The sequence below is a fragment of the Cydia pomonella genome, chromosome 16 (assembly GCF_033807575.1).
Source record: "Cydia pomonella isolate Wapato2018A chromosome 16, ilCydPomo1, whole genome shotgun sequence".
NCBI lineage: Eukaryota > Metazoa > Arthropoda > Insecta > Lepidoptera > Tortricidae > Cydia > Cydia pomonella.
Window position 1 is genome coordinate 18826208 of NC_084718.1, and position 27023 is coordinate 18853230.

At 38.0% G+C, this 27023-nt stretch overlaps 4 protein-coding genes across 4 annotated transcripts in view; 3 read left to right on the forward strand and 1 right to left on the reverse strand.

Moving 5' to 3' along the window:
- Positions 1–514: 514 nt before the first annotated feature.
- LOC133526420 (transcription initiation factor TFIID subunit 9-like) lies at positions 515–2032 on the forward strand. The gene is made up of 2 exons (XM_061863048.1): positions 515–1080; positions 1675–2032. The coding sequence occupies exons 1-2, from the start codon at positions 713–715 to the stop codon at positions 2015–2017; spliced, it is 711 nt and encodes a 236-aa protein (XP_061719032.1). The 5' UTR covers positions 515–712; the 3' UTR covers positions 2018–2032.
- A 1691-nt stretch (positions 2033–3723) lies between these two features.
- Positions 3724–7378, forward strand: LOC133526419 (transcription initiation factor TFIID subunit 9-like). The gene is made up of 3 exons (XM_061863047.1): positions 3724–4292; positions 6128–6350; positions 7235–7378. Exons 1-3 carry the CDS (start codon positions 3925–3927, stop codon positions 7361–7363), a joined length of 720 nt encoding a protein of 239 aa, XP_061719031.1. The 5' UTR covers positions 3724–3924; the 3' UTR covers positions 7364–7378.
- Positions 7379–8832: 1454 nt separating this feature from the next.
- LOC133526426 (small ribosomal subunit protein eS26) lies at positions 8833–10945 on the reverse strand. Its single transcript, XM_061863056.1, has 3 exons — positions 10834–10945; positions 10456–10633; positions 8833–9035 (listed from the first exon to the last, which is right to left on the reverse strand). The coding sequence occupies exons 1-3, from the start codon at positions 10834–10836 to the stop codon at positions 8869–8871; spliced, it is 348 nt and encodes a 115-aa protein (XP_061719040.1). The 5' UTR covers positions 10837–10945; the 3' UTR covers positions 8833–8868.
- Positions 10946–11139: 194 nt separating this feature from the next.
- LOC133526430 (uncharacterized) overlaps positions 11140–27023 on the forward strand; it is a 39839-nt gene continuing 23955 nt past the window's right edge. Inside the window, exon 1 of the mRNA XM_061863059.1 lies at positions 11140–11644. Within this exon, the coding sequence (XP_061719043.1) occupies positions 11464–11644 (181 nt within the window). The 5' untranslated portion in view covers positions 11140–11463. The remainder of the gene's footprint in view (positions 11645–27023) is intronic.

The window sequence follows — 27023 nt, forward strand, 5'->3', positions numbered from 1 at the left end:
ACAGTCTACTTTCGTAAAAATATTTGAGAAAAACAAAAAATATGTAGATTTTATACCGTAAACACAGTGAACTTTTGAAATTTATTGTCAAATAAATAACATGCATGAGCATTGGTATGAACCAATGGGTCTCTTTGAAAACCATGGGATTCGAGACAATTTAGGTCAATATAATAGTTTAAGATCAAAACACTCATTTCTATGAAAAAAAAACAACAGTTTTATACTATTTTGGTAGTAGTTATTGCATTTCTTACCTGTTTTGAGCTTAAACATTTCAATAATCTTTGAGTATCGTAATACCAAATGGTCCCTTTCGGCTGTTTTTACGCAAATAAAAGTTTTTATTTTATTTTTGGTAGTATTAAAAACGACTAAAATACTAACTTTAAAATCAGGCAACACTTTCATTAGATCTTAAGCTACATTAGAGTCATTAGATCAGATTTAAAACGTTGGTAGATTACTAAAAACGCAATCATACCACAGACTTGAACGATCCTACTCTAGAAAGTGTTACTAATATGACATGTGTCAAAATCAAAAGTGTCAGAACTGATTGCTTGTGCACTGTGCAGAATGCTGATCGAAGTAGAAAATATAATTTCCTAGGTTTGGCTTTTCATACAAATAAATAAACGAATCATCGGTCCTATTATAGAACTGATTATTATTTAATAGTTTCCATACACCCAAATTACGAACCAGCACAATGTCGGAAAAAGATAAATCGAAATCCAGCAACCAAATCAAACACATACCAAAGGACGCTCAAGTAATAATGTCCATCATGAAAGAAGTTGGCGTTACGGATTACGAGCCTAGAGTCGTGAACCAGCTTCTAGAGTTCACTTATCGATACGTGACCTCGATTTTGGACGACGCGCGCGTTTTTGCAAACCACGCGAAGAAGAAGTCGATAGATATAGAAGATGTGCGTTTGGCTGTGCAGTTGCAGTTGGACAAGTCGTTTACGAGTCCGCCGCCGCGCGAGGTGCTTCTGGAGATCGCTAGAGTAAAGAATGTTAATCCTCTGCCTTTGATAAAGCCGCATTGTGGGCTGCGCTTGCCTCCTGACCGGTGAGTGGTTTGTGATAAAAGTCATGATATCCCCCTGATAGACCCCTTCTGGGTAAAAGCCTCCTCCAGCTGTTTCCATTTGTTTCTGTCTTTTGCTACGCTTTGCCATTCCTTGCCCGCAGTAGCAACAATTTCGTCCTGCCATCTGGCTAGTGGATGTCCTCTCTTTCTAGAGCCCAGGGGGCCCCTCCATTTGGTCACCTTACCTGTCCACCTCCCGTCATTGAGCCTTGCCACATGACCTGCCCATCTCCATTTCATGCTCTGCGCAAAGTGTAAGGCATCAGTTACTTGTGTCCTTTTTCTAATATCGGAGCATCTTATTCTGTCTTTTAGTTTTATGCCTAAACAGCTTCTTTCCATTGCTCTTTGGGTGGTCTGTATTTTATTTTTGGTTGCCTGATTTAATGTCCAGGTTTGACAGCCATATGTGAGGCAAGGCAGTAGGGATGAATCCATCACTGTTTTCTTCAGGTGTACAGGAAGTTGCGATTTGAGTATTTCTTTGTGAGCCCAGAATTGTAATAAAATATATATATATAGTAAATAATCATTAGTGAATGCCTTTTATTAACTATTGTTAAATGTTTCCAGTTACTGCCTATCAGCCTGCAACTACCGCCTCCGGCCAGCATTCAAGAAAGCGGTCTCGAAGCCGGCCGCGGCCCCCACTCCCACCGTCAAGACTGTCACATCTGCCAAGGGTGCAAGCCAGAATGTGGTGATGAAGCGGCCCAGCGGAGCTATAGTCAATGTGTCGTCGGCCAAGCCCAGTGTTGTGCCTAAGCCTGTGCTTAAGTTTACTTCGGGCAGTAAGGTAAGAACCTTTTTTGTTAGCCTACTTTGGTGTCCCTGCCGGGCAAAGGCCTCACCTTGTTTTCTCCACTCAACCCTGTCATTGGCATTTTCCCACCCAATATGGACTTTAAATAAATAAATAAATATTATAGGACATTATTACACAAATTGACTAAGCCCCACAGTAAGCTCAATAAGGCTTGTGTTGAGGGTACTTAGACAACGATATATATAATTTGCATTACGCATAAAATGAAAATTGGATACATACTAGTTATGTATTCTGTAGCATTAGTTTATAAGGCTGTTAGCTTAACAGTCCTGACGTGAAATATTTATTTCCTATAATTTTATTTTGGTGCTTGGAGAGCCTTTTTACCTCCAAATCTTATTAGTACTTTATTCTGACATTGCGGACCATTTACATCTCCAAATTTAACCATGGAGACTGGCATTGGCTGATGTATTTATTAATTATGTATTTTTTATGTCACTGTAAAGTCAATACAACATTGACTTGTAAAATAGTCCTTGTGAGTCCTACTTAGAGAACTAGTCCTACTTAAAATCAAAATGGTTATTATACATTATGTGTTTGATTTCTGTTATATCTCCCTGGGCAGATATTTATTTATGTACTTATTGTTTAAAGTACCTATATAAATGCTTATTTTCCCATTTTGAAAATGAGTACTTATAAATAAATAAATAAATAAATAAATATAAAATAATAATAAAAATTCTTTAATTATGTCACTTATTCATACAAACCAAGTAGCATAAATGAGTTTTACTTTTAAAATACTGACGTTTATAATTTAATATTTTTGTTTATGTTTAAAATTATTTAATTTGATTAATCTGTTAAATTAACGGCCGATTAAAATATTTTTACATAATTTTCAATCGTGGCTGAATGCCGAATAGGTCTGTGCCTTCGATGCCTCACTTGCCAAGAAATTACAAAAACGGCGGACGAATGTTTGATAATATGTCACCGTATTTAAGAATTATTTCGCTTAAACATTAGTTTTTTCTTCGCAAATGTGATGAAAAACATTGTGTGGAACTCCGGGGGTAAGAATATTGCAAACTCGGGTCTTTAATTCCCTGCGGCTGTCGGGAATTACCACCCTCGTATCGAAGATTTCACTTACCCCCCTCGTTGCACAACGTACTTTAGTGAAATCGTAGCTGAGTAAATACTAACATACCTAAGTAAAATCATACTCGTAGCAGTTTGAGGAAAAAAAAAACAATTCATTAAGAGTCTGTGCGGAAAGAGTCTTAGAATGTATTGATTCCTATACATTCCACAGCTCTTCTATTTCCGCACAGTCTACTTTCGTAAAAATATTTGAGAAAAACAAAAAATATGTAGATTTTATACCGTAAACACAGTGAACTTTTGAAATTTATTGTCAAATAAATAACATGCATGAGCATTGGTATGAACCAATGGGTCTCTTTGAAAACCATGGGATTCGAGACAATTTAGGTCAATATAATAGTTTAAGATCAAAACACTCATTTCTATGAAAAAAAAACAACAGTTTTATACTATTTTGGTAGTAGTTATTGCATTTCTTACCTGTTTTGAGCTTAAACATTTCAATAATCTTTGAGTATCGTAATACCAAATGGTCCCTTTCGGCTGTTTTTACGCAAATAAAAGTTTTTATTTTATTTTTGGTAGTATTAAAAACGACTAAAATACTAACTTTAAAATCAGGCAACACTTTCATTAGATCTTAAGCTACATTAGAGTCATTAGATCAGATTTAAAACGTTGGTAGATTACTAAAAACGCAATCATACCACAGACTTGAACGATCCTACTCTAGAAAGTGTTACTAATATGACATGTGTCAAAATCAAAAGTGTCAGAACTGATTGCTTGTGCACTGTGCAGAATGCTGATCGAAGTAGAAAATATAATTTCCTAGGTTTGGCTTTTCATACAAATAAATAAACGAATCATCGGTCCTATTATAGAACTGATTATTATTTAATAGTTTCCATACACCCAAATTACGAACCAGCACAATGTCGGAAAAAGATAAATCGAAATCCAGCAACCAAATCAAACACATACCAAAGGACGCTCAAGTAATAATGTCCATCATGAAAGAAGTTGGCGTTACGGATTACGAGCCTAGAGTCGTGAACCAGCTTCTAGAGTTCACTTATCGATACGTGACCTCGATTTTGGACGACGCGCGCGTTTTTGCAAACCACGCGAAGAAGAAGTCGATAGATATAGAAGATGTGCGTTTGGCTGTGCAGTTGCAGTTGGACAAGTCGTTTACGAGTCCGCCGCCGCGCGAGGTGCTTCTGGAGATCGCTAGAGTAAAGAATGTTAATCCTCTGCCTTTGATAAAGCCGCATTGTGGGCTGCGCTTGCCTCCTGACCGGTGAGTGGTTTGTGATAAAAGTCATGATATCACAATATAAAAATATCCTAACTTATAGTGCACATATTCTGAAATGTAGTTAGTTAAAGGACAATCATGTCAAGGATTTTTATAGTTGTTATTGAAAATTACAAGGACTGTGTTTTCCACCTACTAACTTGACACTGTTATTAAGTAGGTTACTTAAACTATACATGCATACAAGCTTGTATGCAGTATTTACAGCCTTTCGCACGTAAATAACAAGTAGTTAGTAGCAAGGCTCGGGACCGGTTTTAAAAATAGTGGTGAATACCGGTTTACTTTGGTTTTACTCCTAAACTTTCATAAGAATGCAAACATTTTAAGTTGTAATCTAAATAAACCGGTTTAATAAACTTTAAACAACGTACAGTTAGCAGGAACCACAACCCAACAAGACCAAGTCATTATATCCAATAATCTCAAGTGTTCCCCCCATATTTCAAAAATGGTAAAAAAGGCTTATTCTATAATCTACATAATTAGAAGAGCTTTTCATATTCTCACCACTGAAACAATATGCTATGTATAAAAGAGCTACATAAGACTGGAATATGGTTTTCATATATGGAATCCATACTTCATACATAATAGATTTACTAAAATTCCCGCTCAGCTAAAGTCACTTTCGTATGAGGAAAGATTAGTCAAACTGGGCCTGTCAACTCTCCAAAAAAGGTTTGAATGTCGACTTGATCATGACATTCAAAATTATTCACGGATGCTACAACTGTCCAGAACTAAGCAACCTGTTCACTTGAAATCCAAACATGCGCACAAGAGGACACTACCTTTAACCAGTAACAACAAAGCATAAAACAAATATCGGCAAAAACATTATTGCAAAGGGAATAGTAAATGCTTGGAACAAATTACCCTCTGAAGTTGTGAACTCTTGTAGTGTGAATCAATTTAAAAACAATCTTGACAAACTATCTAAATACTGAAATGTACCAGCATCAGTGTCTTGTCTAAAACCAAAGAATAATAATAAACTGGTCAATCTGACAAGAAATTTCAATTTATGGAAATATTCTCCTAAAAACCAGTTTAAGAATAACTGTCTTACAAACAAATTAAAAGATTTTGGGCCAACTAAGTAAGAATGAGTGCACAGACCAAAGAACAGTGAACAACTTTTGATTTTTTTCAAATAATCATTTTATTATTTATTATTTTATTAGAGCTTCAATATTCCACAGAGAATTTTATCGTTTGATATATATATTTATAAATATTAATTTTTATTTTTCTGCTGTAGACCCCTTCTGGGTAAAAGCCTCCTCCAGCTGTTTCCATTTGTTTCTGTCTTTTGCTACGCTTTGCCATTCCTTGCCCGCAGTAGCAACAATTTCGTCCTGCCATCTGGCTAGTGGATGTCCTCTCTTTCTAGAGCCCAGGGGGCCCCTCCATTTGGTCACCTTACCTGTCCACCTCCCGTCATTGAGCCTTGCCACATGACCTGCCCATCTCCATTTCATGCTCTGCGCAAAGTGTAAGGCATCAGTTACTTGTGTCCTTTTTCTAATATCGGAGCATCTTATTCTGTCTTTTAGTTTTATGCCTAAACAGCTTCTTTCCATTGCTCTTTGGGTGGTCTGTATTTTATTTTTGGTTGCCTGATTTAATGTCCAGGTTTGACAGCCATATGTGAGGCAAGGCAGTAGGGATGAATCCATCACTGTTTTCTTCAGGTGTACAGGAAGTTGCGATTTGAGTATTTCTTTGTGAGCCCAGAATTGTAATAAAATATATATATATAGTAAATAATCATTAGTGAATGCCTTTTATTAACTATTGTTAAATGTTTCCAGTTACTGCCTATCAGCCTGCAACTACCGCCTCCGGCCAGCATTCAAGAAAGCGGTCTCGAAGCCGGCCGCGGCCCCCACTCCCACCGTCAAGACTGTCACATCTGCCAAGGGTGCAAGCCAGAATGTGGTGATGAAGCGGCCCAGCGGAGCTATAGTCAATGTGTCGTCGGCCAAGCCCAGTGTTGTGCCTAAGCCTGTGCTTAAGTTTACTTCGGGCAGTAAGGTAAGAACCTTTTTTGTTAGCCTACTTTGGTGTCCCTGCCGGGCAAAGGCCTCACCTTGTTTTCTCCACTCAACCCTGTCATTGGCATTTTCCCACCCAATATGGACTTTAAATAAATAAATAAATATTATAGGACATTATTACACAAATTGACTAAGCCCCACAGTAAGCTCAATAAGGCTTGTGTTGAGGGTACTTAGACAACGATATATATAATTTGCATTACGCATAAAATGAAAATTGGATACATACTAGTTATGTATTCTGTAGCATTAGTTTATAAGGCTGTTAGCTTAACAGTCCTGACGTGAAATATTTATTTCCTATAATTTTATTTTGGTGCTTGGAGAGCCTTTTTACCTCCAAATCTTATTAGTACTTTATTCTGACATTGCGGACCATTTACATCTCCAAATTTAACCATGGAGACTGGCATTGGCTGATGTATTTATTAATTATGTATTTTTTATGTCACTGTAAAGTCAATACAACATTGACTTGTAAAATAGTCCTTGTGAGTCCTACTTAGAGAACACTTTTTTTTTATTGTCTCCGCTGTCTTGCGCGGGTGCACGGAGCGGAGCGAAAATAGTATCAGCAAAGAGAATTTGAAATAGAAGTGGATTGTCAAAGAAAACTTTGGAGCCACAGTAAATTTACTGCCATCTTTCGACGCATGATTAAAACTTTTAGAACGCCATAATATGTGTTAAATTTGTTAAATATCAGTATACGATCAACGCGAACTGGCGCGGACGCGCGCGTGCGACGAATTTTGTCTGTGGGCGTGTACCCAATCCACGTACACGCGTACAGCGGCGGAGGCACTTGGAAAAAATACTCATAGCATTTGTACAAAATGGTTTTAAACTGTGTGTTTACAGGTGGTAGCAAAGCCAGCAGTGCGCGTGACTGCCGGGCCGTCGACGCAGGGCCCCGTCAAGATGGAGCTCGACCCCATGGACTCCGGGCCCATGAAGAGGAAGCGCGAAGACGATGATTACGACCTGTAGTCTAGTCTATTATCTTTAATTTTGGGTACAGAATAGAACCTATATGACTGTTATCATGCTTGGCAATATACGACAAACCTACAGGACGCACTTAAGTATACCTAAGTTGAAAAGGGCAGGAAAAGGGATGAATGTATAGCTTGCCGTAACTTGTCACACGTTTGACCCTTTGCCTTTAGGGGTGAAATAAAGTTAGTAAATAGGCGGGTCCACACAGACCGAGCATTCGCACGAGTCAGGTGCTCGCGCACATAGTGTAGACGTGCCTCGTGACACTGGCCGATTTGTGCGCGAGCAAATTGCCTCGGGCGAATGCTCGGTCTGTGTGGACCTGCCTAATTACCTAATAGGCGGGTCTACAAAGAGCGAGCATACGCGCGAGGCAATTTCCTCACGCTCAAACTGGCCAGTGTAGACGTGCCTCGGCCGAGCCACCACGCGCGTTTTCCTCGCCTGAGCGCGCCGCCTCGGCCGCGGCACGTCTACACTGGCCGGTTTGTGCGTGAGTAAATCGCGTATGCTGGCTCTATGTGGACCCGGCTAATGAAAATTCATTTGATTATAAACTCCGCATTTTATGACTTTAAGAACTGCTATTTGTATTAAAGATCTTATTTTGTCACTATGTGAGTTGTTTTACATTTCAGTCTTACCATTCTACTTACGAATACAATTTACTTTTTCCACCCAAAAACCATCAATGTATGCCGATGGGTTATTCTACTCAGAGTTACAAGGAGAAAAATTGGCAAGTTTGTAATCCCGTTGTCACTTCCCCCCACCACATGCTCAATCTATACTAAATACTAGATTCATGGACACGATAAAGATCCAACTTCGTTTAGTACCGAAGACTTGCAATTTACACCAAATCAAACAATGACCCCCTTTAAGTATGAAGGCCATCGCCGCGCGAAGCAAGCAGCTGACTGTGAAGAACTCGGACGAGGCACCGTGACCGCTCGTGTAGTTGCACGTCTCGTGAGTGGAATACAGCCGTCTAAGCTAACTTTGCACCCATGTGAACAGAGCAAAAGTGGGGAGTTGACATGAAACATCTGCCTTTACCACACTGTCATTAGGCGGGTCCACACAGCAAGCACGTACGTGCGAGGCAATTTCCTCACGCACAAACCGGCCACACTGCACGGCACGCGCGTATGCTCGCTGTGTGGACCCGGCTATTAGGCGGTGCGTGCGTGAAGACATTGCCTCGCGTGTATGCTCGCTCTGTATGGACCCGCCTATTGCTAATGCCATTGAAAATTGAAACACACCAACTTGCCAGGATAAAAAGGCGCGAAATCTAATTTTTCTATGGCAAGTCAATTGCCGCGATTTCCTACTGACAAGGTCGTTGTGCCAGAGTAGCTTGACATAGATTATATTTATGATAGCTTGGTGCTTGGTATAGGTAGGTATTGCATAATAAATTTGCCCACAACAACCAGGATTTAAAAAAAAAAACATGAATTTTTAATTTTTTTTAATTAAAAGTAAACCCCCTACTTCCGCTGCGCGTTTTGCGGGCGGGACATGTCGCGCGGGAAATTGCTCTTGGGGGGCGTGCGGATGCGACGGTCCTTCTTGGACCTGTTGCGCACCACCTTGCTGTGGATCGCGCACGACACGCAGTAGTGGAGCTTGGCGTACAGCTTGGGCAGCTGGAATGCTGGAAAAGTAAAATATTTCGTAAGTAAAAATCAAACAAGCTTTCAGTCTTGGTGTTTATGCTGGGCTTTGTAAAACAGGGTGAGGTGATGCATATCAAAACCCATTACGCCTGGAATAAACACAATTAAAACAATCAATGAAACTAAATTTTCAAGAAAATGACTAGAATTTAGGAAGTTATATTATTCATACTCAAACAAGCAATATGGCAGTCGGCCCCCGACTCTTGTTTGTATCTGAATAAAAATAGTTTGCATTACCGCCATTTTGTTGAAGCTTGTTATGATATTGATGTAGATAAAGCAGTGTATGTAACTGTTCATAAATAGGCATGAAAATACTTGTGTGATCCTTTTATGAAACTCATTTCATTTGTTTCATAAACCACACTCGTATTTTAATGCCTTTCATTATGTAGCAGCCACATAAACCGCTATTTATTTTTAATGCATTTGCATTGAAAAAATAACAATGCCTACATCTGGCTGTTCTCTACTGATAACATTTTTTCAACTGATTCTCATGAAATTTTGTAAGCATGTTCAGTAAGTCACAACCATATGACATTGTTATTTTCAATAATTAAATGAAATCCTTTTTCCAATTTAGTCTTTTTGAAGCAGTCCATGGGGGTTGCAAGATCTACAGCTTACACAGCCATTGGTTACATTTATAAATGAGATTAATCTTCCAAATACTACTGTTAAAATTTGCTGGCTTGATAGGGCTGAATGCTATATCTAATTTTTATAAAATGACAGGTATTTTTATACAAAAGCTACCAAATGCTCATATTACAAATCAAGATTCAAAATATTATTTACAATTAGGCTCAGCCACAAGCACTTTAGTCAGACCAAGCTAAGTTGGCAACGATTTTGATATCCCAGCCTGTGGAAGTGTTAATTAAACATCATAATTTCATAAAGTTTGACATTACAAATAACACTTGCACTGTCTGCGCTGTTAAAACCGCTGCTAAGTTATCTTTGTCTAAAGAATAAAAGGAGAAAGAATATCAGTCTGGCATTTTAGTACTCAGCACCATCCAGACCAGGTTTAGATAGGAGTCAAGGGCATTGTAAGCTTAATTAAATATACACTATAAAATGTCATAGCCTGTTGTCCATTATCATCCTTAGATAATGGACAACAGGTTAAAAATCTGAGGAACTTGTATTATTCATTAGCTGCACTTGCCAGGCGTGTTTCGTACAAAATTGAGGCATTATGTGACCGAGGACGAATGGATTTGATTTAAAACATGGCAAATATCAACCCTTACGAAGCTATGTTCTATGAGTTCTTAACATCGCCTCGTACAATAATACCGGCCTTAACATCACTCCAATTAGTGTAAGGAAAGTTAATTTATGTTAAATTAGTGTAAGGAAAGTACTGAAATGAGCTCAACTTACAATTGTATACTGAGGCTTCGTTAATATCTCTGACGGCAGCCGCTTCCACGATATTCCTGATCACGAACTTTTTAATAGCCTTATCCTTAGGCACGCAGCGCGCGCAGTTGGTGCATCGCACAGCCTTCACGTGGCCGCGGCCGTGTTTGGCTCGTCCTCCATTACGGCGTTTGCGAGTCTGTAATAATTTAACAAGAAATACTAAGTTGAAGCCACATGTTCCAACGATGCGATAGGTGACGCGTGTATGACATTTCTCACTGAAATCCTTAAGATAACTTGTAAACCGTTTGTATCGATCACTCTCTTTAATATTTAGATATAATTAAGTAATTTACACTAATTGGAAACTAATTTTTGCAATAAATTTTTACGCACCATGATTATAACCTCTGTTTCGGTAAACGAAGAACGACGGAAAGGAAGAGGTTATAGACAAGAACCACTTCCGACCATTGACAATCATTCGAAATGTTGCCATTTTAATTATATTAGCTAGCATTTCACTACCGAGAACGTAATGTTTAAAAATTATTTTTAATTCTCGATTAACTTGGTGATTTGAATAATTTAGTAAAATCTTTTGTAATAATAAAATAAATTAAATATTTCTAGAACAGCATACTTTTCTTTGTTTATTTTTCATAAAGTAGACCACATCCGTTGTTCATGTATCATTCAATTCCATTTCATTCACCATCATTGAAAAAAAAATCTAGTTCTGTTCTGTCACGAAATTGTATTTATTTAATTTTAGCCAATGTGTTATATTATTTTTGTTGCTTTATATTAATAGATTTATAATTAAATTTCAATTGTTTAGCGTTTATTAACTGTGCTGGTTATATAATAACGATAAACATGTTCGATGTGTGTTTGTAATCGGCCACATAGTTTACTTCGTCGCAGCACGATCGTCCTAGACTGACCATTCGTGGTATTTTTCACGGTGTTCCGTGTCCCGCGATGTGGTTTAGATAGTGATTAATCAAGTGGTACGCGTGTGAAATGTCCCAACATGGATGCCCAGAGAGACTGTCGAATAGATCGAAGGGTTTCCCGGATGAGAGCGCTGGGCAGGCCACGATGGAAGTGTTGGTGGAGACCCTGACGGGCACCGCTTTCGAGATGACGGTGTCGCCCTCCGACACTATCTTCGCGATCAAGTCGAAGATCTTCAGGGTGGAGGGTGAGTTACACAATTGTAGTTACATATTTCGTGTTTGGTTATGCGTCATTCATCAACAAAGGAGCCGATTTTTTGCGCAGTTATTTAACTAATTCACTTGCCACTTGATCAAATATTGCTAGAGAACGAACTGGACTATGCCCTGAATACGTAAATCTCAGTGATAAAGCACAGTCAAGTGGCTGAGAGAAACAAAACAAAAGCATAACTAGGCAACACAAACATTCATACAATTAACTGGTTATCTGAGTCTGGCTTAAAACATTGTAGCATCAATTTATTTAGTGGACAATTGACATACTAACTCAGTTTATATGCCCGTTCAAAACAAGTGAACAATGCAATAAAACCAAAGCAAATAGTTGTGAAGTAAAAATGTTTTTTACAACTGGTTTCTTCTATTTATAACTATTGAACGAGAATTGTTTATGTTTTGAGCAAACATTTCTCATTACTAAGATGTGTATGCCGCAATAAAAGAAGAAAGAGAAAATTACCTATTTATTAAAAATTTAAAAATGTTTAGTTTTATGGCCTTAGCAAATGGCAATAAATTTAATCTCAATGTCGTTTTTTCTGAGCATTGATTTAAAGTGTTCTATAAATAAGTGTTACTGTGAGATTGATAACAGGAAAACATGCAATTTTTTAGCAGTAAACTCACAATCATATTGACCTTGAGTTGAATGTGGATGTTTTGTTCAAGGTCTTCTATTTTAGAGTTTCCAGAGCATATCACACATTGCTAATATATATTTTTACCTGTTGTCATTACTTTAAAGAAACATTGAATCTTTTAAGGTGCATTCGGGTAATTCCGAAAGGAGAAACTTAAAAAGTAGATTATTTCAAAAGGGGACTCTTATTACAACTGAATATGAATGATTTTTTGAACTACCCTATTTACAAAATAATCTGAATACACCTTAATAATGACTATGTACAATCCTCTTTGGTTTTTACAGTTTTTTTTCATAAGATAAAGATAATAGCTTTATTTAAAGTACTGACATTGTTCTTATTGGACATGTTTATCTTTATCGTAGTTTGCCAAATCTTGAACTAAAAATAAGTGCTACTTTAATTTTAGCTTACAGTTTCATCTTATGATTTTGATAAAAAAAAATATTAATGGCAATTCTAGGGCTTACTTACCTCATATTTTAAAGGGTGGAAATCCAATGAAACTTTCTAGTGCACCAAAAATGGAATTGTTGATAGTTTCAATGTGTCTACTTTTATCTAAATTATATTTAATGCATTGCTATATTTGGAAATGCTCATAAGATTTGACCCTGCATAAGCTTGTACCATATTTGGACAGCCATATCGTCTTCAAATCTTGAGACCATATTTGAAGAATTTTACTGTTTTCTATTATACTATGCGCTTATTCGAAGATATCTGTTTTTGGTCAACACTACTCAAACAGGCTGGTCATTTATAAAGACTTCACTATCAATATTATTATGTTGTACAATACAATACAAATCCTCTTTATTGCACACCCTCAAAAAACATTTACAGAGAGATATACATAATATATGAAGACAGAGGTGACAACAGGCGGTCTTATCACTAAAGAGCAATCTCTACCACTACTTATCTAAACTCTTGTTTAGTTGTTATAGTAATGATGATTTTATTTACTATTAAATTAAATCATCATTACTACTTATAAACCTTGTAAATGTTCTAATATTTCAGACATTCGCGTAGTTCAAACATTCAGCCTTTTTTCAATGAATGGCTTTCTCTTTCTAATGTAAAAAACCATATTTATAATATTAGCTCAACGCCCTTGCAAATTTCTGATATTACTAATTCATTAATGGGTTTTATTGCACATTAGTAACAACTAAGCGTAAATAACTCCATTCATGAAACATTATAGGGACATTATTCATTAATTCCTATTCCTTATTTTATTTATTTATTTTGAAGACCGGTTTGGCCTAGTGGGTAGTGACCCTGCCTACGAAGCTGATGGTCCCGGGTTCAAATCCTGGTAAGGGCATTTATTCGTGTGATGAGCATGGATATTTGTTCCTGAGTCATGGATGTTTTCTATGTATTTAAATATTTATATATTATATATATGGTTGTCTAAGTACCCTCAACACAAGCCTTATTGAGCTTACTGTGGGACTTGGTCAATTTGTGTAATAATGTCTTATAATATTTATTATTTATTTATTATTATTATAATGATGTTAAATTAATAATTCTAAGCCATTGCTATTCCAAAGTAATGTTTTACAAGCTCAAAGGAAGATTTTCATCTCAGCAGAACAGCCTTTGTATAATAGTGCTGCAGGTTTAGGTCAGAATTTAATTTCTAATAGAAATCACATACTGTTAAAAATAAGTGTTTGGCAAAAATTCCATTATTGGTACAAGGTTTTATTGCTGACTGTACTTTTCTTTCCACAGGCAACTAATACTCATTGAGACAATTCTAGAAAACCCCAAACACAATTAGGTTGCATTGTTTTATCACAGAGTTCCTATGGCCATCTCCTGTCTCCATCATCAGATCAGCTTGATGGTACAATATTGCATTGTCACCCGACATACATATGTATGCAAATTTTCAGCTTCATTGGAAGTCGGGAAGTGCGTCAAATTTAACTTGCAGGATTTGACCCAAACAAACGTTATTACAAGTTCAAGTTAAATTAAAGCGATCGACATCAAAATCAAAGTGATTTGTTAAGATTTATTTAGTGCAAACCGTTTTCTCCCGAAATGGAAATTTCATCAAAAATGCACGTCTTCGTACATATTACGTTCGGTTAGGATCGCAAAACTATTCTTCCCACTTAAGTTGTTAGAAAATGGTAGGTAGGTATACTTTTGAGGCTTAGTCTGATCCGCTACTTTTGATGCTGATTTACCCAAGTAGGTGTGTTTTGTTGTTTGTCACCTGATTGTGACACCGTCTAGACATGATCGTGTTAACAACCAATTTGAATCGGAATCGAACTTCGTCACCTATTTGCCCAGACTGATAGAGATCTAGTTGTAACATCATTAATTTGGCATTGTAGAAGGTATCGGCATACCTACCTATTAAATACCTATATATTCGGCCGTGTAGTAACTATGAGGACAATTCTATATCTAATGATATATGATATCTAATGTACCATATGTTCTTGTGAATAAACATTCATTCATTCATTCGGTTTAACAATTTGATATAGTTTTCATCTTGTTTTGATACAACTTTGACCGTGAGCACCAATCAGCGTCAGATTCAGAGGGCCTACTGCAGGGGTGGCCAACTTGATTAGACCCAAGATCTCCAGTTTACTAACGAAACCCTGTGCGATCTACCAATTACATACTTCTTGAAACCTGAAACTGGTCTACGTATTTATATTTTTTGCCTTGCCACGATCGACTGGACTAACAGTCGCGATCGACCTGTTGGCCACCCCTGGTCTACTGCGACCTACGAACGAAATTTTGCCTCTTTGTAGCACTTATGCACGAATTCACAAGTGCGACAGTGAGGCAAAACTTCGCTCATGGTTCGCGGTATGCCTCCAGGTCGCATCACAATGAAATAAAAACCATATTATATATTTTGTAGATCCGCTCTATATGTTATTTGTCAGGGTACCTATTTATTTAATTTTTCACGGAGCACTCAAGCACGAAAGGTGTTGTAAATAGGGTAAAAGCGTTATTTTAATAAAAGGTACACCGAACATACATTTCGATTAGCGTCATAACGTCCTATCGACCCTCTTTCACTCATATATCATTAACGTAAAGTCTCCGTATCGTAAGTAATATAATTTCACCTTATAAGATTACATTTCATCTTCGATTGTAGTGTGTTGGCGATGAAACCTGCATTTTATCCTTTACCTGTCAACACAGTGATTCCGTGTATGTACATGTATATAAAAAATCTGTAATTATTCAACCTTTAATATATAAGGTGTATATAAGGTTGACGACCGGTTTGGCCTAGTGGGTAGTGACCCTGCCTACGAAGCTGATGGTCCCGGGTTCAAATCCTGGTAAGGGCATTTGTTCCTGTGATGAGCATGGATATTTGTTCCTGAGTCATGGGTGTTTTCTATGTATTTAAGTATTTATATATTATATAAATCGTTGTCTAAGTACCCTCAACACAAGCCTTATTGAGCTTACTGTGGGACTTAGTCAATTTGTGTAATAATGTCCTATAAATATTTATTTATTTATAAGGTGTGTGGTTGACTAAAAATTAGATCAAGATGCTTATCAAGTTATCACACAAGACAAGAGGTTACACCTTCCTTCGGTTAAAAACGCCCACAGGTAAATGCGTCCGGTAGTAAGAATATCGCCGTCCGTAATAATCTTCATGGGCTTCATGCCCTACCCATTTTCCCACAAGATCCGATTTTAGCGACAGTGCTAAGGTATAGTGTCGCTAACAGGCGTTGTCGCCAAGGCCTATTGATATACGGGACAAAAACGGGACGAGTAAAAATACGGGACGCGATACTTATATACGGTGATAGTTTCGTATATACGGGACATATGGCAACCCTATGAAAGATATTGGACTGTAGCGCGCGTCAGTTGACGTCTTTGACGGTCAAAAGTGTCAAAACATTTGTTCACGTATTTTAAGTACCTACCTCTGCGGTGGCACCATGGTTCCATTTTTATCACTTGTCACTATGCCCGTCACTTTCGCACTTACTCGCTTGTTAGAACGTGACAGGCATGGTGATAAATGATAAAGAGCCGACCATCTTAGCCCTACTGCATCGGTATCATGGTCGATTTTTTATCACCTGTCATGCCGTGCGTCACTTTCGCACTTAGATACTTGTTAGAACGTGACAGCCGTGGAGACAAATGATAAAGAGCCGACCATATTAGCCCTACTGCTGCTGACTACCTATTTAGAACTACGGTAAACATGTCAACACTTCGAAAATATTAAACGGGCCACATTGTTTATACATAAGCCGGTCGTTACACCGAATATATTGATCGCTCCCATTCCGCTAATATCTAGAAACTCTCTTTATTTAGATCGCGGACCAAATCTACTTTTGGTTTGAGTTCAGGGCCGTTTGGATTGGTAATCTTTAGTTGTTTGGCTGTGGACGCTGTGGTGTGTTCCGGTGTTTTACGGTTCGTCAAATTCTTTTATAATGCTACAAAAGATTGCTACCTGTCGGAAAGAATAGAGTAGGAAGCTCTTTTTATAAGTCTGCAGTTTGGTTTTGATTTTTTAACAAAACTTGCCTTTACTTACGTCTTCGTTCGCGTGAAACATGTGTAAGTTGCAGAAAGTTTGAGAACAGAAACTTATTGAACATTCACAAGAATAAGAGTCGCAATAAGCAAGAACCCGCCACTAAAATGCCGCTTCCAAAAAATACAACAGCTTCCAAGCAACAGACGGAGCCATAATACCCCAAAGATATCTTATAGCAAGGCATCTTAAGATATTATTTACGTACCATTTGACAGAGTCCACAACTCCACACATGAAGCTATAATGTATATTTTGGTATCTTACGATATCTTATACCTTGTGATATATAGCTATATTATATTATTTGATATATTTTGGTATATTTCGCCTCTCTCACAATGTAGGTCCTAGCCAGCGGTTCGTAACCTGGGGGTAATTACCCCCGAGGGGATAAAACTGCGATTTCAAGGGGGTAATAACTTAATAAGCTTGATTAAAGATAACAAAGATTATACCTATAAGAAAGACAATTGATGATTATTGGGAGGAGGGGTAAAATCAGGATCCCTAGTTAGTCTTAGGGGTGACAAGACTGAAAAGGTTAGGAACCACTGTGCTAGACAGACAGCGATATATTATATTTTACAGTACATATGGTGCTACTTTATAGCACTAGTGCGAAAATTAGCATATTACGTTACTGTGTCGAACATTTAAAGGGCCATATATGTACTGTAAAACGTTGTACGATACATGTGCGAATAGGTAATTCGCAACTCGTGTCGATTTAAAACACTCCCTTCGGTCGTGTTTTAATTTATCGCCACTCGTTTCGAATTTCCTATTTTTTGCACTTGTTTCGTAATGTACTATTGGTATCGTTGGCGTGTGTGGTGCCTAGCTATACTACAAGATATCTGTCGGCATCTTACGGCATATTAATATATATTATCGATCCGTCTGTGACGGGCATTACGCTCTCATTTTAAGATGACATGATGAAATAATGTGATATGAAACTTGGCATGAAGTGAAGTTTTGTATATGTAACTTTTCGTTCTTTTTTGCATTATAATTCGAGCAGCGAAAATTAATACCAGACGTATAGATATGAATGTTCATGCCAAGTTTCACCTTATTTCATCAATTTCATCATGTCGTTTTATATTCATATACATCATTTATTTCAAGTAAGTTACACTCATATTTTGGTTAGTAAAACTTAATTGTAAAATATATATTAGTACTTAAAACCTAGGAATATACTTATATCTATAAATTATTTTTCTTGTCAGCTGAGTACGGCATATGTAGCCGATTGCAGCGTAGCAAATAGGGGGAGTCCAGCCTGTACCGTATCATCTTCATGATGATGTTGGGGCTGGCGCGTATCTGGCGCACCAGGGACGCGGCCCTCTTGCGGATGGTGGCATAGAAGCAATCGACCCTGGCTTCGGCGGACATCCCTGATGCGCTACAGAAGTGCGGGAACACCCGGAACGCGTTATTAATGTTGTTTTAATGGACACGATGGGCTTCATAGGCCCATTTCGTATATGAAAGCCACAAACTCGAGACAGGGTGCAGTAAGCTCTAAATAGTGTCACGTTTTAGTAATAATCATCCCCAGCGAAGATTTGAGACATTTTCCAGATACCATGTGGAAAGCTTCGCAATTATGGAAACTTTGCGGTGAATAATTTCTTTATCCCACTGTCATTAGGCGTCATTCATTTCGTATGTAAGAAAAATAATAATAGGCCGCCTCCCTCCCCTCTATATTACGTAAGAATCTAAAGTAAAAAATGAATAAACGTTTATTTTTTTATTTAAAAGGCGCACTAAACAGACAACATTTTTTTACAATATATTGAAAGGTAGGTATTATATAAGATTGCCATCCAAAATAAGCATGCACAGCGAGATGAAATTACAACGAGCTCTGTTCATAACTATGACGTCTGGTTTGTTTTAGTGTTTATTTTTCTAAATAATCATTTTTGGAACGTTTATTTGTACCTACAAGGGTACTGGAGCTCGTCCAAGCTTACTCTGTACCGTGTTTGATAGTATAGTGTGAAAGTATTATTTTAACAAAATTTCACAGAAATTTAAAATTGTCGCATCCTTGTGATCTTACGTAAGGACTATGAAAACCTCCCTTTTGTAAGAATACATAAGACATGTTCAACCCCCCCCCCCCCCCCCCCCCCCCGCCCCCCCAAATCGCCATACGTGATAAATAAATAGCGCCTTAAATCATTCACCAGGTTACAACTTTCCCCGTTTACATCTTTATGAATCCGAAATACCTATGTCCATTTCGTAAAGCCATAAATGCCATAATGATAAATCTTGTATAATAGTCGCCAGTTGGCAAAATGTCAAGCAATGTAAATCTCGATGAACCGACTGGTAAAAAAGTAGCTCCTCCCTGTTTATAGGATCTGTACCTACCATAATGACTGGTATTTGAGTGTTTGCGTGTAAAGGTCATTCGCCTTTTCAACGGCTTACGTGTCGTGGGGCCTTGTAATATAAGCGGAAGATTCTTTTTAAGTAATTTTATTAGAATATTACAAGTCGCAAATGTTTTTGAAATGGGCTCCAAGGTCGTGGTAAAGATGTCTGAACTGCCTTGTTATCACTACATATCTACCCATTTTTCACGAGCTTTTATTTAACATGCCCTGTTAGTATGTATGGGACAAATCTTGCAAGTTAAATTTGGCCCACTTCCCGGTTTCCGATGAAGCTGAAAATTTGCATACATATGTAAGTCGGGTGACAATGCAATATTATGGTACCATCAAGCTGATTTGATGATGGAGACATGATGTGGCCATAGTAACTCTGTGATAAAACAACTCAACCTAGCGATAAAAGCTTGTACCAAAAATGATTTTTTTGCCAAAAAATTATTTAATACCACGTTGGTGGCAAACAAGCATACGGCCTGCCTGATGGTAAGCAGTCACCGCAGCCCATGGACGCCTGCAACACCATATATATTATATATAGATGTACTAATGGAATGGAGAAATAGTATTGTCATAATATGAAGTGACTCAAAATTCGAAAAAATTAAACTTTATCAAGGGGTTTTTGATGATCGTGTCAAAATAAATGTTTGACTCAAACTCAAACATTTATTTTGCAAATAGGCGACGAGGGCACTTTTACACGTCAAGATGCTACGCTATGCTATTTACATACCTACAAGCAATAAAAATAATTTATTTTGGATATCATATGGTGTTTAAAACACCTGTTTAATTTTTCTGTTTTCTCAAATTGCGTTGCTATATGCTGCAAGTATTATATTTAGCTATTTCAGTGAATTCTGTATTGATAGAGTATCAATGTAAAACTAATTTCAAAATGTATGATGAATTTGCGATTCCGAATGCTCCCGTGTTCCCTTCGGAGTGGTGTCGGAACACAGATGATTAGGTCAGCTAGTCGCGTGACAATCAGTGTAAGGATTGCTCGGAAATAAAATATACGATATGCCTTCATCTAGCTAGACGGATAAGATGTTTCGTCTTTTATTCATATTTGCCCTCTACTCTGCATAGGCATAGGCAGGTACAGTTAGGGAGGGGCAGCTGCCCCCTTGGGCAGGCAATCAATTATATTACTGTCCCGCTCGCACAGTCATTGACCTTGGGCATCATGGACAGGGGAGCTATTTGACCACCAGTTTGGCCTAGTGGGTAGTGACCCTGCCTACGAAGCTGATGGTCCCGGGTTCAAATCCTGGTAAGGGCATATATTCGTGTGATGAGCATGGATATTTGTTCCCGAGTCATGGCTGTTTTCTATGTATTTAAGTATTTATAAATATTTATATATTATATATATCGTTGTCTAAGTACCCTCAACACAAGCCTTATTGAGCTTACTGTAGGACTTGTCAATTTGTGTAATAATGTCCTATAATATTTATTTATTTATTTATATAATTACGCGCGTGCGATATAGAGATATGAACATTTGGGTCAATGTACGTAGTTCCTCGTACGAAGCGTCCGTTCTTCACATGGATTTTTTCAAGTTTTTATTTGATTGTTTTTTTTATTTAGTTCTAAATTGTATAGGTATAGGTATATGGATTCTGTATTGTCCGAAATAAATGTTTTTATTTTATTTTTTATTATTGAGCTTCACCTGTCCCGTTGTCTGTGTGTGGATCTGTAATCGATTCTTGCAAGTTTTTGACCCACTACCCGGTTTCCGATGAAAATCAAAATTTGCATACATATATGTAAGTCGGGTGACAATGCAATATGATGGTAACATCGTGCTGATCTGATGATGGAGACAGGAGGTGACCATAGGAACTCTGTGATGAAACAACGCAACCTAATTGTGTTTGTGGTTTTTAGAATTGTCTCGATGAGTATTAGATTTTTGACAAAATTCCGTGTATCTATCACACATAGGTGCAGAGATAAGTATAGTTGCATGAATTATGTAATCCGCTAAATTCAAAAGTAACAGCTATTGAGACATAAGACACAAATTGTTATTTAGGATCATTTCACGAAAGAATAGTTATCGAATGCTATTGAAATAATATCCCTACTGGTGGCGACCTAGGCTCTTATAATGCGGAGTCTGTGTAGCCTGTGAGTATAGCTCTGAGTGAAGCATAAAACCCACTAATAGCAACACAACTGACCATAGATGAACCTTACGTCATTCCACTCATCATCATTCGCTTGCTTATTTTCATGTCATCTATCACACAGTCCATCCACCTTTTCCTTAGTTGTCCTTTCTTCTTACATCCCTCCACATTCATTCCTAATACCTTTCGCGTCACATGACTTTCATCCCTCCTCTCATGCCCGTACCACGCTAGGAGATTTGATCTTAGTTTTTCTGTTATGGGTGCAATTTTCAGGCTTCCTCGTATTATATTGATTCCTTATTCTACCCGTTCTCGTCACGCGACATATCCGTCTCAACATTCTAATGTCATTACAATAAGGTTTACTTTATTCATTTGTTTAATGCGGACGATACAATGTAAGGCGTAGACGGCATAAGTTATATAAATCATTCATTTCTGCGGTTACTTGTGACGCGCTTGACTACGCGGTAAACCGATTTGATAGGAATTGTGCAAAAGGTTTTACGGCGTTCGATACACGTGTACTAAAAGCAGCAATTAATTGACCAAAAGAAACCTGACATGTTTGCATTAAGGCTTACGAATTTCCAGTGAACAACGTGGATGATGGTTTTGACAGTACGCGTATCGTATACTATACTACTCGTATATCTGTACCCCTAGTGTAAATTTTATCGACATCATAACGTGACGAACGCGTTTGCGTTAAGTCTCATTTTGTATAGGATTTTGAGTTTCCAAAACGTCCCGCTTGGCGCGCTCTTTCTAAATCCAATACAAAATGAGACTAAACGCAAACGCGTACGTCACGTTTCGAAATCGAATTTATTTACACTAGGGGTACTGGTTATGTCACTGCCGTCAAACGTGGGTAGAATAGAATAGGTTAAATGCTACTTCCTGGTTTTATCGGGTGATATTTGGACCGATTTCCTCTTGATTTGTCGATCATAGGAATTCCAGGAAGATTATAGAATTGTATGGGTAATATTACTAAATGGAGGCAAAAGTGAGAGCGACACCAACTAAATCGGGTAAACATTGTCAGAGGGCTGTCACTGTCACTCGATTAGTTCGCGACTGATATGCCAACTTCACAGACATCTGCGAGAACGCGTGATGCGTTAAGGAGGGACAACAGAAATTCGTGACGTCACAGTCCTGTGCACGCCAGACAGTGAAGGTTGTGTACGTAGTACAGTAGCCAACAGATATGTCGGATCTGAACACGCCGCTATTGTGAAGGCGTTAGAGTGCGTGTGAAGATATTTGTGAGCACCTCGGCCGCTCCGATATATCTCATGTCGACTTATTATATTCTACTCTGTAATTTTGCCATCGTCACCTACAGCGGCTTCCCCCAAGTATCTCTACAATGACCTATTTTTGGCGGTCCTCATAGTTACCGACGATGGTAGCCAGATCGTCAGTTCTCCTAGTCGGGGGCTTCCTTAGCTGCGTTCAACGTTGATCAGTTGATTGTAACTCGCCTTAATAATCCATATTGTATGCTCTTTGTTTACGTCGTCCAGTAATGTATGTATGCTAATAGTTATGGATTACCAAGAAGCTTAGAACTAAAGGTGACCTTGTCGAGGCGGAAAAGATGTATAGGAAAATAATCGATGGGTACAAGTGTAAATATATCACACACTTAACCTAACGATACTTGAGGATAAATTGAACGACATTGTTATTAGACTAGTGAGTGTTATTCTGAGATTATGGGCTGATTTTTCAGTCTCTATACTTAATTGATGCTTTCATTTCAGTCATTCTTATCTGATAATGTGATGGACGATGATAGATATGCGTTTTTTTTTTATACTACGTCGGTGGCAAACAAGCATACGGCCCGCCTGATGGTAAGCAGTATCCGTAGCCTATGTACGCCTGCAACTCCAGAGGAGTTACATGCGCGTTGCCGACCCTAAACCCCTCCCGCCCCTCGTTGAGCTCTGGCAACCTTGCTCACCGGCAGGAACACAACACTATGAGTAGGGGGTCCTAATAATTTGGCCTAAAACTACATATACATAGAATTCACTTAGGTCTTCTAGTTTATTGTGTCTCTTCTTCCTCCTGCCCTTATCCCACGTTATGTGGGGTCGGCACAACATGTTCTTCTCTTCCATTCTCCTCTATCTTTCGTCACCTCAGCACTCACTCCTTTCTTTCTCATATCCTCTTTCACACACTTTTCACACTCTTTCTAGTTTATTGTGTCTATCATCATTAATGGCCTTATTCATAAACGCGTTACTGGCCTGAATTAGCTATGAATCGTTTGTCCTTATCAGTCATTTTGACTTGTGTATTTGTAAAAAAGGGATATAACATAATTTAACTAAATCAGGTCCGTAAAGTTTTATGAATAAGGGGGTTAGTGTATTACCTAATACTTTAGGTTAGTATATTTGTATCGATGACTTGGATTATGGATTATAACATATATCAGTCAACATATAACATATACTAACATTTTAGATGTGAACAGTAGTCAAATTAACTAATTTGATAAACTTTGACATGACTCAAAAATGGTTGTGAATGTCACAGTGGAATTGGTTTTATATTTTGACAAAGCGGACAAGGCTATGACAAAGTCAACGGGGCATCTAAACATAATATTGTTGTTTGCCCAAAACAAAGCTGAACGGACTTCTTTCTTGGCGCAAAGCCCGCGCGTGACTAATTCCTGTGACAACTGTTCGTTTTATTTTCATTTTAGCTAGCTGCTATATTATCAAGAAAAATGATCGACATTTATTAAAGTTCCCAATGGTGAATCACATTGGGTTTTCCGTCGCATGAAAACAAATGTGGGTTTCCAGACCGGCTATTGTCGACGACGCCCGTAGAATGTAAACGTGCATGACCCATTGAAATTATAAATTAAATCCCGTAATAATATTAGTGTTTGTCAACTACTTAAAAACAATATTTCGCTTTCTGAAACATAACATACTTTTTAAATCTTAGTTATTGAATATTTTACGATAATAATTTATCACGCAAACAGTTACCGTTACAGTTATTATGTCTTTTTTTTTTAACAGTGTTGTGGTCGAGTGTGTCATTTCGATGAATATGACATTACTGTAAGTTGCAAGTTTAAAATTTAATCTCGGCGACCTAACCTAGCTACGAGTAGACTATTCGTAATAGATAGGTGACATAGTGAGGAAGATTGCCTCACGGCTGTCTACGGCGCCCCTGGGCGCCATGGCGTCCAGTTTGGGAACCCCTGTTATAATCTACGTTTATTCCATTCATCTTCACAATGATAATGCGGGCGCCATACGGTATGTTGGCAATTGTTCAGAAACGGCGCATCAAACATAAATGGTAGGAAAGCCATAGCTAATTTGGCTCGCCATTTCTTCGATAGCTATAGAATAAGGTGCTCAACTCCCATTAGGCAAGCCAGTTTAAATCGCTTTTTATGGACGCCCCGCCATTGCAATTCCTTTCGCCTTATACGCCTCTGCATCTCCATATTGAGATAAAAATATTTGAGCGAATAGAACAAAACAAATGGCCGCATACGCATAAGATAAAAACGTAATAACTCACAGCATTATGCAATATGCTTTGTAGTTATTATTAGAACTAAAACATGCATGTTCAGGGACTTGAGGCACGTGTCTAGTCGGTAGACTGGTGTAGACCGATTTATCGATACAAAGCACATTAGCACACTCAGCCGACCATCGATGGACCTTATGCGTTGGGATTAAGGTTTATGAATGATCAGTTAATATGTTGCCAGCATCAAGAGCAGAATGCTCATGAAACAACGCGCCAAAAGTACAAATAAGGGTATATCTCTACAGTTCGCGTACAAAAGTCTCTGTCAAAATTGGAATGTTTATTATCGACGTGTAAGTACAGTAATAGATAAGGTTAAATACCGGGTAGATAGGTATTTACCTGGGTGGGTAAATTGGGTAAGTAAGTACCCGCGACCCATCTCTAATTGCACCAAATTTCCTCCACCCGTGACTTCGCCTTGAAAGAAATGTTTACACACACAGTAACATTTTTTTTGTTACTGCTTACACACAAATTGGGACTTGCGAACTATGTGGGACCTGTTACCTGTTACATAATCGATTTTAGGCTACAGAGAAAAAATATTTCTTTATTACTTAAGTTCAGTTATTTGCTGAATTACTCAATGAGTTCGGATAATTATTTTTGACAGCGCGTCCGCGTATATGTGACTGAATTTCAAAAATACCTTTCTTAGAGGAACTATTGCATTTCAGGATTTTCAGGAATGTATATTTCAAAGGACCATGGGCAACTTTGTATGGAGCCTGGACCCAACGCCAACAGAAATGAGAGTAAGGTCATTAGATAGGTATTTCTATGCACTTCATTTTGTTCTATGGGCACCAAGCGGAATTCCATTGCAGAACTGAGATATTGGTATTTTAGCCAAAATGTCGTCACCCTTATTACCTAGGCAATAGAGTCCAAGTAAGTAAATTAATTACTGCAGGGTAGATGTTCGCGCACCGCCGGGCGAGCACACTGAATGATTTGCCGCGCTGGCCCGGCGGTGGACTATATTGCCTAGGTAATAAGGGTGACGACATTTTGACTAAAATACCAATATCTCAGTTCTGCAATGGAATTTCGCTTGGTGCCCATAGAACGAAATGAAGTACATAGAAATACCTATCTAATGACCTTACTCTCAACTCTGTTGGTATTGGGGCCATTTTGACGCATAGTCCTTTCAAGCCCCATTTTAACGGTTTAGGCTTTTCGTCGTCTGTCACTATCTCCGGACAGTAACGGATCTAGAAGAAGCAAGAAGCAAAATATAAAAAGGCTACTTTTTTAAACTACAAAATACAAGGAAACGACACATGCTGAAACTTATATGGGCGGAGATTTTATTCGAGTGGGTTTAGTTTTTATCGTGCAATATACGATCGTCAAAACCGTCGTGACGAAACCGGACTAATCTTAATGAGGTCTAGTTTACTCTCAGATGGCAGGCAGATGACCTTCCAATCCAGAGGATAAACTAGGCCTTATTGGGATTAGGTCGGTTTCCTCACGATGTTTCCTTCACCGAAAAGCGACTGGTGAATATCAAATGATATTTCGTACATAAGTCCCGAAAAACTAATTGGTACGAGCCGGGGTTTGAACCCGCACGCTCTTACCGCTAGGCTTACCAGCGCTTCTAAAACGTAAAATTGTACCATCAGCTGTAAAATGTGAATTCATTCAACATTTCTCCATGAAATTTCGCAGCTGACTGTACAAGAGTGACAGCTGTTATAGGCACGATAAGAAATGAAAATCTATAGTCTATCTATTCCATTAGGACCTTAAAATAATGTAAACATAAAACAAATAGATTATTAAGTTTTTATTCTTTGTTGCGCTGCGCTGTGTATGATAATACTTGCAGGCTTTTATGACAATGTACGAGTACTTACATACATTACATAGTAAATACATTAACTACTACATATTTATTACGCTGATGTGCAAATGCATGC

What these genes read in the sequence shown, in the direction of transcription:
- LOC133526420 (XM_061863048.1), top strand. Translation starts at nt 713, where the DNA reads ATGTCGGAAAAAGATAAATCGAAATCCAGCAACCAAATCAAACACATA. An exon ending in CTGCGCTTGCCTCCTGACCG is followed by an intron (nt 1,081 to 1,674) that starts GTGAGTGGTTTG and finishes AAATGTTTCCAG; the next exon opens with TTACTGCCTATCAGCCTGCA.
- LOC133526426 (XM_061863056.1), bottom strand. An exon ending in CGAAGCCTCAGTATACAATT is followed by an intron (nt 9,036 to 10,455) that starts GTAAGTTGAGCT and finishes TTACTTTTCCAG; the next exon opens with CATTCCAGCTGCCCAAGCTG.
- LOC133526419 (XM_061863047.1), top strand. Translation starts at nt 3,925, where the DNA reads ATGTCGGAAAAAGATAAATCGAAATCCAGCAACCAAATCAAACACATA. An exon ending in CTGCGCTTGCCTCCTGACCG is followed by an intron (nt 4,293 to 6,127) that starts GTGAGTGGTTTG and finishes AAATGTTTCCAG; the next exon opens with TTACTGCCTATCAGCCTGCA. An exon ending in AGTTTACTTCGGGCAGTAAG is followed by an intron (nt 6,351 to 7,234) that starts GTAAGAACCTTT and finishes GTGTGTTTACAG; the next exon opens with GTGGTAGCAAAGCCAGCAGT.